General features: G+C 37.2%; 1 protein-coding gene across 1 annotated transcript; it reads left to right on the top strand.

The window, feature by feature from the left end:
• LOC109834329 (succinate dehydrogenase [ubiquinone] flavoprotein subunit, mitochondrial) lies at positions 510–10,302 on the top strand. The gene is made up of 16 exons (XM_020402331.1): positions 510–727; positions 2,132–2,299; positions 3,903–3,990; positions 4,785–4,931; positions 5,013–5,153; positions 5,940–6,025; positions 6,104–6,196; positions 6,266–6,329; positions 6,498–6,641; positions 6,916–7,103; positions 7,203–7,377; positions 7,463–7,633; positions 7,831–7,900; positions 7,978–8,098; positions 8,180–8,217; positions 9,840–10,302. Exons 1-16 carry the CDS (start codon positions 614–616, stop codon positions 9,940–9,942), a joined length of 1,911 nt encoding a protein of 636 aa, XP_020257920.1. The 5' UTR covers positions 510–613; the 3' UTR covers positions 9,943–10,302.

Below are 11,477 nucleotides of genomic sequence, written 5' to 3'. Positions count from 1 at the left end.
TAAATAAAAATAACTATTTGAAATTTACGTACCAGGATAACATTGGGTTCCTGATCTTCTAGGATCTAATCCTCTACATGGACATGCAACGTTAGCATGTATACGTTTCTTCTTCGTGATTGCGTGTCTAGAATGGTAAGTCATCAAAGCGCGGAGAGAAGTGAGGCCGCGTTCCCCTTATTGCAGCCATTAGAGCGAAACCTGTGATCGTGGCTTCATTATAAGCGAACAGCTTGTTCGGCTAACCCGTGTTTAGTTGCGGCTCCTTCTTTATACCCTGGAGTTGGAGGAGATTAACGAGGAGGCCACTGGAGATTAACGAGGAGGCCACTGAGCAGCTCAGTTCGAGCCACGAGGGCAGGTCCTCGAATCAGCCAGCGGTTCCCGGCCCGAAATGGCATTCTCGTAATTTTGAAGCAACTCCGGGGTCAAAAATCGATCCTACCGTAAAAAGTTACGTCCTGAAACGAACTATTCATCACTAATAATAAAAACCTAATAAAGAGGCTTTCTCATCCTCCTCCCTCCCACCATCGGGCGTCGGCGGCCCATAAATATTCTAGAGAGAGAAGGACGAAAGCTTTCTGTTCTCCAATCGTTCTAGAGAGAGAAAATGTGGCGAGGTTGCGTTGCTCGAGGGCTTCGCCTCTCAGCGAGGAATCTATCTTCGATCGGGAGCGAGGGGATCGGTCCCCAATCCTCGCGCCGATGCTTCTCCTCAGATTCGGTATCTTTTTATAATCCTTCGATCTTTCTTTCTTTTTTTTTTATTTAGGGTTTGAAGGGGTAGATTCTTGTCTGTAGCTGAGGCTGTTCTGTGATCTACTCCCTCCTTGATCCATTTGGTTGAGCTTGTACTTTGTCGATTATTTTAGAAAATTTTGTTTATATTCAGATGAGATGTTATTTACAGCTTACCGATGTGATTTTTTTTTTGCTATTTATGTCATGTTTTTTTGCGGAATCTGTTCCTTTAAGATTTGCTGAAATTTGATAGAAACTTGTTGATATTTGGTCATTAAGTCCGTGTAGCCTATTTGAACACTCATTATAAGATTTCATTTTGAGTCAACTGGGTTCCTATATTTGTGTGAGCTGCTTTTCATTACAAAGACGTTCGTAATAGGATTAAAAAAACACAGTTTGGGGGATTGAATTTTGGGATGGCAGTTGGTCATGTAAATTTCATCAGTCGTGTAATTGAGAGTATCATGACTCATTTCTATAGGGGAAAAGAAGAAGAAGAAGAAGAGATTATCCAGACGATAAATAAGAATACTAGTTAGGTAATGCTTTCATCTTTGTATCATTACCCCAATTATGCCCAGTTAGTAGCATCTTACAATGTTTTAGAAAACGTTGGGCGGTTCTGAACGCTGTACGTGGTGCCCAAGCGCTAGATGGGCGCTTAAGCAACAGGCAGGCATTTTAGCACTTTATCTTTCAAGGCGGTGGTTTGTGCGTAACCCAAGGTAAGATTTACAATTCTAGTGGAAAAGAAAAAGGGCGAGGCAAATCCGAGGTAGAAAGAATTTTCCAGAGATTTACAATCGCATATTCACTGTTCTATCTGAAATGGATTTAGATTTTGAGGTTTGATCCAATCTGTTTTGACCTGACTTGTTCTCTTCACACGTTCCTAAGTTTAAGCAGGCAACATAACCCTTTTATTATGCCTTGTAGCCTGATTAAGCAGTTCATGCTCCGTTTGGTACTCCCTAGACTTAGGCAGCTTGAGTAATGTCTTATATCAGGACTACTATTTTAATTTTAAGAAACAATGGTATTTGTATCTTTCACATTTTTCTTCTTATTTGTTTTGTCTTTGTCCTACACTGGACATTTTTTTCTTTTCATTTTCTCCTTTCATTTTGTAAATATAGTTTAATGATGGGTCAAATTCAAATGGTCTTTCTTTATTCTAATGGTGCTAAACCGGAGCTGTTTGAAGCATTCGGTATAGGAATACTGAAGATTCTGACTTTTGAACATAGTTATTCTTGTTGTTTTTCGAACCTGGATATATCAAGGGATACTAATGCAATTTAATATTTTTGTATTAATTGATCATACACTTATATTTCATAAAATACCATTTTGTAAATTTTCTAAAACAAAGTTTATGATGTAGGTTGGAGGGCGGTCGTCATACACCATTGTGGATCATACGTATGATGCTGTTGTTGTAGGAGCAGGTGGTGCAGGGCTTAGAGCAGCCATTGGTCTCTCAGAACATGGGTTTAATACAGCTTGTATCACAAAGCTCTTCCCTACTCGCTCTCATACAGTTGCTGCTCAGGTATTCTGAAACTCATGATTTTTCTTTACAAATTGCAACGTAAGGTTTGCATTTTGAAGTTTCAGATGGAAGTCTTACTTGCTTTACAAGATACATGAGTTGTGTTGTCTGCTCTCCCTATTTGACTAGCTACATTATTTTGGGTTAGCTTGTTAGAGTAGATATAACCCTTCCATTTTCTTAGATCACTCTCAGCCAGGGACGCGGTGAGAGTACGATCAACTGCCCCATTCTCCTAGTTCTATTTTCCGTGTCTCATTTCAATCCTGAGATGCAATTCCTTCCCTTGTATTTTCTTTAGCATTTCATGATTCAAAGTGGCACCAATTATTTGTTGTTCAGCTTTGTGATGTAGTAACTCCAGATAAATAGCAGAGTTACATGCTTGTGACAATGAGCTCTCATCTCTCTTATGGCTTGTTTGATTTCGACAATACACGAAAATGCTTCTCCATAATGTTAAAATTTATCGGTTTCTTGGGTTTGTGAGCTGTTTTTAGCTCGGTCTCTTGCCAAACATGTTTCATAATGTGTTGTCTGGGGGCACTGATTAGCTATTGGCAAGTGCTCATTGCTGCTTATTGAGAGAAGAAAAGGTTGACGGGTCTGGGGGCACTGATTAGCTATTGGCAAGTGCTCATTGCTGCTTATTGAGAGAAGAAAAGGTTGACGGGTCTGGGGGCACTGATTAGCTATTGGCAAGTGCTCATTGCTGCTTATTGAGAGAAGAAAAGGTTGACGGGTCTGGGGGCACTGATTAGCTATTGGCAAGTGCTCATTGCTGCTTATTGAGAGAAGAAAAGGTTGACGGGTCTGGGGGCACTGATTAGCTATTGGCAAGTGCTCATTGCTGCTTATTGAGAGAAGAAAAGGTTGACGGGTCTGGGGGCACTGATTAGCTATTGGCAAGTGCTCATTGCTGCTTGACAGGTAGAAGAAGGAACAATAGTGGAGTTCTAGAACAACTTGATTGACTTTGGACTAAAAGCTATATAACTATAGACCCCTACTTTCGACATCCAAGAGCCAAATTATTGATAATCTTTCACTTTATGTTCTGTAAAGCACATGTATTCTACTTTGATATGTGGATACAGGGTGTTGGACATGACAATTGTTTAAAATCCAGACTTGAGGAGGACTAATATGTTTATTTAGCTTTACTATATGCATATTTGATTCCTATAAATATGTATACTGGATTGTAAATATAGGAATGAACCTAGGTTTAGTAAACTAATTTACAGAAGAATTAACTTTTGCAAAGGAGCAAAGTGCATAATTCAAATATTTCCCCATATTTTAGGATGAATACTTGTCGTTTGTGCATTTGTTTGTCCCTGGGCAGGATGGTCGGGAAAGTATTCGTACCTTTTAACTAGGCTTTATGAAATCATGAAAAAGGGTTGATGTACTTGATTACTAAAGTTTATTGTATTTAGGGGCCCAAAAGTGGTTGCGAATTTTGAATTACCCTGATATGGACATTTATATATGTAGCAATAAGATCTTCCTTAGCGTTCATGTTTATCAATAATATGACTCAGATACTTTGCTATTAACTTGGATATGGTCTTAAGTACTGCTAGTATATGTGATGCAGGGTGGCATAAATGCTGCTTTGGGAAATATGACCGAGGATGACTGGAGGTGGCATATGTATGACACGGTAAAAGGAAGTGATTGGCTAGGTAGGTAATGTAGATGTTCTTATAACTGTATTTACTTTTGGTTCTTTTTTCCCCCTAGAAACCGCCTCAAAAATAGAGTAGTTATATAGAACCACCTTTCATTTTCAATTTATATACGTAAACCACCGTTAAAGTGGATTTTGTTCCAATCAACCATCTCTCATTCAAACTTGTCATTGAAAACCTAAAAATACCCTTAAAACCTCACATTCAAAACACGTGACTCACTTTGTTAATTTTTAGATCGAGTTAGGATGCAAGTCACATATTTTAAACATGCTATTTTAAACTTATTTTCGGTTTTTTAGTGAACATTTGACTAGGAGGTGGTTGATTGGAACAAAAACCCACTTTAAAAGTGGTTTACATATAAATTGAAATTTTAGGGGGTTTCTGTGTAATGATCCCATGTTTTACGGTGGTTTCCAAGGGGAAACTCCTTAGTTTTTTTGTCTAATGCCAGGGCATAGTAAACTCCCAATGCCCCCCGTACACATGTTTATATTCATTATAACTGTATTTACAATTACCATGTGATGTTACAACATAGTAAGAATTGCCCTTCTCCCCTCCCCTACTGTGCTATGTCTTTTTAATAAGGATCAACTAGTTGTTTTCAAGCACTTTTAGTCGTTTTACTCACTCAAGGAAATTGTATTAACGGCACTATTTCTAGGCTTGTCCGAATTGACGAGCAAGAGTTATTATTGATGATTAGTCTATACTATTGGATTTCTTAGTTTTTTCTACTTTTTTTTCTCTTTTCCCGGAGTTGATGTACAGCTATCATTCAGGTGATCAAGATGCCATTCAGTATATGTGCAGAGAGGCACCAAAAGCAGTTATTGAACTTGAAAACTATGGCTTGCCTTTCTCTCGAACAGACGATGGTAAAATCTATCAGCGTGCATTTGGAGGTCAAAGTTTGAACTTTGGAAAAGGTATTAATGGTGGACTTCTTTTCTCATGAAAAACTCAAACATGACATGCCTGTTATTAAATGAGCTGTTTTTTGTATATAGGTGGCCAGGCATATCGATGTGCATGTGCTGCTGATCGAACTGGTCATGCATTGCTGCATACACTCTATGGTCAAGCTATGAAGCACAACACTCAGTTCTTCGTGGAATACTTTGCGCTAGATCTTATCATGGATAAAGATGGTAAACTATTTGTGTAATGGCATTTGCTTCCTTGTTTTTCATCTTCTAGCATGTGATTCTCTTCTTCTTTCAGCTATCTGAATAACAATGTTCATTATCATTGTAATGATTTAGCTGATGTATTGTTTCCTTCCTGACCTGCTATTTCATATGCAATTGATATTAGTTTTAGTTCTAATGGTTTCTCCAATTTCATATCTGAACCTTATGATGGATTGGGGTTTACCTACATCTATCCTTGGAATTTTTGTTGCAATGGCAACTTAGCGAGTGTTTGAGCCTCACGGCCTGTTCTTTCCTTTCCCGTGTGATATTTAAATCTCTCATTATCTGTAATTTTTCATGTTGCCATGTGTGCTAGGCCTAAGTTTGACATGGTTTTGAGTATCTGGTGTCTAGCTGCTCATGCAGCACCATATTGTCGATTTGCTATATGTCAAACCAGATGCACACAAGTGGTGCCTTTTTCTCTTTTGTTTAGCTACCTAAGGGTGCCACAACCCTTTTCTAGTTCAGAAAAGACAAGATTTACAAAAGGAACTGCAAATTATAGAAAATTATGGGTGCATAAAATTTATTATAAGTACTGCTAATCTTAATCAATCTCTGGATTCTAAAGATGAATCTCCAATACCAAATCAGTAATGGCACCGATTAAGCTTTTTTTTAACTCTCTCTCCTTGTATGCTGAAATCAATATCTTTGTATTTCAAAGAAATGCTGTCTCTCTAGTTTGCTATCTTGCCTAGTCACATCAGTAACATGGCTTCTGCCAATTATATTTAGGTGTATGCCAAGGGGTGATTGCACTTAATATGGAGGATGGAACCCTTCATCGTTTCCGTGCTGCCTCAACTATTTTGGCCACTGGGGTAAGTCTTATATGTCGCAGTGCATACTGTTGTTCATTGGTTATTACCCATTTTAACCTAAATGAAGTCTATATTCAGGGATATGGAAGAGCATACTTTTCTGCAACCTCAGCTCATACATGCACTGGTGATGGCAATGCGATGGTTGCACGAGCTGGACTGCCACTTCAGGTAATTTCATTTGAGACTATGTGGTGACTAGTGTTGCATTTGTTCTTAATGTTTTTATTTTTCGTGCAGGATCTTGAGTTTGTTCAGTTCCATCCCACTGGTATATATGGTGCTGGGTGCCTCATTACTGAAGGTTAGTACTTATAGTCATCAAGTTCCTGTTTTGAACGTCCGATGTGATATTTTGCTGGTACATCTACAGTTACTCTTCGTTTTCTACATAGCTTTTACATATTGTATCCTCCATCAAATCTTCAGGGTCCCTTCTAAGTTCTTCTAACCATTTCATTATGCAACTCAGGGTCTCGTGGGGAAGGTGGTATATTAAGAAATAGCGAAGGTGAACGGTTTATGGAACGATATGCTCCTACTGCCAAGGATCTTGCATCACGAGATGTTGTTTCAAGATCAATGACTATGGAAATAAGAGAAGGACGAGGTGTAGGTAAGAATTTTCTATTAATGCAACCTTCAGTAAATGCCTATAATTGTAATCTGATGATTCATCTGGAGAATATTGATGAGCTGGCTGATGGTGTCAGTAAAGTTCACTGAATTAAGCTTGTATACTTTCAATTAAAGCAAAATGAAGATATCTTTTAGTTCTTGGGACCTGTTGGCCCCATATATATGTAGATGTAACTGAATAACCTGCCTGTAATAAGGAAAGGGTTCCTGCAACGATTGGAACTGATTTTGATATATTCTGATTTTTCCAGGACCATTGAAGGATCACATTTATCTGCACCTGAATCATTTGCCACCTGAAGTTCTTAAGGAGAGACTTCCTGGCATATCTGAAACTGCTGCCATATTTGCTGGTGTCGATGTTACCAAGGAACCAATACCAGTTCTACCAACAGTGCACTATAATATGGGTGGTATTCCTACAAACTACCATGGGGAGGTAATATTCAAATGGCTTACTTGAATAAATGTTAACAATTCTGATAACTCTGCACATCTGGTTCTTACAAGTTATTGCAAATTTATTCTGTGCTTTCAGGTAGTAGACATAAAAGGTAATGATCCGGATGCAGTTATTCCTGGACTTATGGCTGCAGGAGAAGCGGCATGTGCATCAGTTCATGGTGCGAATCGGCTTGGTGCAAATTCTCTCCTTGACATTGTCGTCTTTGGGAGAGCTTGTGCAAACAGAGTTGCAGAGATCTGTAAGCCAGGCAAGTTATTTATCCTTCTAAGTAGTAGAACACTAAACATAATGAGCTTGTAAATATTGTATATTTGTCTTTTGTGAACATATAGGACAAAGCCAGAAGCCTCTTGAGAAAGATGCTGGTGAGAGGACCATTGCTTGGCTGGACAAGTTAAGAAATTGCAATGGTTCACTCCCAACGTCAAAGATTCGCCTTAACATGCAACGGGTGATGCAGAATAATGCTGCTGTTTTCCGGACTCAAGATACATTGGAGGAAGGTATATGGTCAAACTTGAATTTCTTTTTGTTTTTGATGAGACACTGTTACACTCCTGTTGCTTCTGTTTTGCCATCTTTCTTTGATTTATGAGTGAGATATATCATGTTTGTTGTTTGCGGTAGATGCAAGAACCATGCATTCTTTCCTTTCTTTTTTCTTTTCTTTTGCTGACTGCTTATATTGATATACTTATAGGATGTAATTTGATTGACAAAGCATGGGGGAGTTTTCATGACGTGAAGATCAGTGATCGGAGTTTGATATGGTATTTATCTTTTCCTAGTATCCTTGCATCTTTCAAATACTTTTGTGGTGAAATTTGGCTTCATGATTTTGTTACAGGAATTCTGACTTGATCGAGACTATAGAGCTGGAAAATCTTCTAATAAATGCTTGTATAACTATGCACTCTGCTGAAGCAAGAAAGGAGAGTAGAGGGGCCCATGCTCGTGAAGATTTTACAGTTAGATCACTTTTCTTGAAAATGCCTTTTCTTCTTCTTAAGTTACAATATCTTTGGTTTAACAAAGTCTTTTTCTTACAGACAAGGGATGATGAAAAGTGGATGAAGCACACATTAGGGTCAGTAATGTACTTTCTTCAATTTTAAAATTTTCATCTCCAGACATTGCAGTTCTTGAACGTGAAATTTCCAAGTTATGGAAAAAAGAATTATTATGTTGTCAATCATATCCTTTCTTTATATACTTAATAAAGTTTGATTGTTTTTAATGTATAGTTTTCCAATTCTTGCATTTTCTAAATTTAACCAGATGGAGAATTTTTAAAAAAGACCCCTTTTGAAACTTTATTAGCAAAATCAACCTATTTTTGATATAATTAGCAAAATCGACCTCTTTTGGATGGAGAATTTTTAAAAAAGACCCTTTTTGAAACTTTATTAGCAAAATCGATCCATTTTTTATATAATTAGCAAAATAAATCTCTTTTTGGCAAAAAGAGGTCGATTTTACAAAAATGAATCTTTAAAATACACAGGACTACTAGTCCCGTGTATGTAGTGGTACCTATTACATCTTAATGAAGTTTAATTAGTCTCGTGCATTTTCTAAAGTTTAATTAGCATGTGATTAGCCAACACTACTTACATGTGACTACTGGTCCTGTGTATTTTAAAAACTATATTTTGCAAAATCGACCAAAGAGGTTGATTTTGCTAACTGAGTCCACAAAAGGTCGCTTTTGCTAATAAAGTTTCAAAAACGGTCTTTAAAAAAAAATCTAACCTGACTGGTCATTTTGTTGAAAAGTTATGGTTACATCCCACTAACTTTTTACTAACATATATGTGTAAGGCACGCACACGGACACATAGACACACACTTATTTGGTTATGTGCATCATATGTAATTTTATTTCATATGTGCATGTGTATGTTTGTATAAGGTACAGTATTTTGCTTTGCCCTTTGCAAATGATCAAATGAGCCGTCGATCTGCATAGTTGGCTTGGGTTATAGTCACTGCTTCTATAAGCTTCTGTTAACTGAAAATGACCAATAATCTAGAGCAACATAGTTTTATGGAACCATTGGCTTGTTGACTGCACTTGAAACGTCCAATGAATGTTACAGATATAATATCACAAACCTTACTACGACCCAGTTTTATATTGGTTAGATAAATAGTTAGCTACATCTTTTTTTCGTTTTTCTTGATATTATTATTTCTAGTAGAGATTGATATTATCCCTGCTAGATAAACCTGGCCATCTTTCCTCGCCTTTGGGACCTCTTCACTTTCAGGAACACTTTTGGGAGGTTTTCTATGGTTTAATCTGCACATATTATATTTCTGCCATTGGCTTCAATAGACTTGAAAGCAGTAAACAGCTCTTCCACCTCTTGTTTCACGATTTTCCATTGGTGACTCAAACTCCAAATTTTTATAGATATTGTAAAGGTTTGATGTGGTACGAAATCTCGCAAAAATTTTGGTCTGTTGGAGTCACTTCACTTAAACTGGGAATCTCTATCTAACGAGAGCAACAAGCATTTCATAAACAAAATGCTCCCTGTCCTATTTATGTAAGATGGCATAAGTGACAGTCAATCAAGTTGTCGTTATTGATGAGATTGTATATTCTTGCAGCCAATTCTTAGATTGATGTTTTCATATTCCATCTATTTCCCCTTAGTCTTTCATTCAATTGTTGTAACAAAATTTTATTTTCCAATGTCATAGGTACTGGGAGAATGAGAAGGTCAGGCTAGCATACAGGCCTGTGCATATGAACACCTTGGATGATGAAATCGAAACATTCCCTCCCAAAGCTCGTGTTTATTGAGACATTTTCTACTTGGTTGGATCCAACATGGGAAGACTTGTTGATCGAAAGTTATTGCAGTTTAATAAGGAAGTAGGCATATGAAGAAATAATGTCACTTCAGATGTGGGAAGTTCCTAGACATGATCATGGTGATTTTTTTCTTCATAAGTGAAAAACTTCTTGCTTTTTTCTCGTCACTGTTTGCGAATGATGTACATTTGTAGTCATAAATTTTGTTGGCTGTTCTGTTACACTTTGCGACCACAAGCATGAGGAAAAGAAATGTTGGTGCATGTAGAGTGGCTTAATTGTATAAGAGAGTTCTCAATTTATCTAAACATTCATAGATATGCACCCGCTAACAATATTATTCTTTCTTTTCAGAAACAATTTTAAATAACTGAGGGTATTCTTTTTCATTTGAGATTTCCTATTATTTTCGTCACTTCCCACATTAATAGAATCTGGTAGTGATGGCTTCAAAAAGGTTGGTGATTGACATGAGCTTAAGCTGTACGATTTTCACAGCATGCTTGTGTTGAAGCTCTTTGTGTTTCAGTGAATCAAAATTCCTCATGCGGGGTATGAATAACCTTTTACCTGGATCACCTCTTTTCTCGGTTTTGCTTTTTTATTTTTTGTTTTTTTGTTTTCGCCCCCTCATTTTTCTTTACTAACTTCCCCAAAATTTGTGGAACAAGTTTTGTGACTGCTTTTGAGTGCGACGATTTTGGTTTTAGATCATAGGTGTTGTCTCAGAGATGCATGAATACATGATACCGATCCGCTCTTTTTTTTTTTGGATAATGATACCGGTCCACTTTTAAGTGCTATTATTTCTCTGGTGAAAAAAAATTCTGGTCACGTTTACGTCCTGTTCAATAGGACATGGCACTGTGTATTCTAGATTTTGTTTGTATTTTTCATGATCTTTTTTTGTCTCTATGCTTCAGGCATAAGGATTGTAGGGTTCGGTCAAAGACCTCCTTCTGGGGTTCGAGTGTTCAATCAAAGACCATTACGTAAAGAACAATTTTTTAAAACAACCCTATTTTATTTTTTTATTTTTAAAACCAACCGATTTTTTTTACCAAAATCGACCCGTTTTTTGTCACGTTAGCCTAATCACCGTCCTAAATAGTCGGGGTTGCCAACCCCGACTATTTAGGACATAAAATTTTAGGGTTTAAGGCTTCTAATTGGGGTTTAACGCACTCCTAAATAGTCGGGGTTTCCAACCCCGACTATTTAAGAAGATGATTAGGCTGACGTGGTAAAAAACGGGTCGGTTTTGATAAATAAAAAAAATCGGTCGATTTAAAAAAAAAATTAAATAGAGCTGTTTTAAAAAATTGTTCTTTCGTAAATTATGATGAGAGGCAGGCTTCTCACATTGGATGCTGTCTTTTAACCAAAATAAAATGGCTCGTCAATATACCTTTAGCTATTAATTTATACACGTTTTGACTATTTCTCCGTATACTTCTAAACTTTGCCGTTGATAGATCATATCAGGAGTGAGCATCGTTTGGATGTTTCAGTTATAGAGTTAA

Source organism: Asparagus officinalis, chromosome 3, assembly GCF_001876935.1.
Source record: "Asparagus officinalis chromosome 3, Aspof.V1, whole genome shotgun sequence".
Lineage (NCBI taxonomy): Eukaryota > Viridiplantae > Streptophyta > Magnoliopsida > Asparagales > Asparagaceae > Asparagus > Asparagus officinalis.
The sequence above is the reverse complement of the archived record's forward strand: the minus strand, read 5'-3'. Positions and strand labels throughout refer to the sequence as shown.

Excerpts from the sequence above, each read along its gene's own strand:
- LOC109834329 (XM_020402331.1), top strand. The coding sequence starts at position 614 with ATGTGGCGAGGTTGCGTTGCTCGAGGGCTTCGCCTCTCAGCGAGGAAT. Across the intron at positions 7,104-7,202 it reads CTACAAACTACCATGGGGAG|GTAGTAGACATAAAAGGTAA; the intron begins GTAATATTCAAA and ends CTGTGCTTTCAG. Across the intron at positions 7,378-7,462 it reads TGCAGAGATCTGTAAGCCAG|GACAAAGCCAGAAGCCTCTT; the intron begins GCAAGTTATTTA and ends GTGAACATATAG.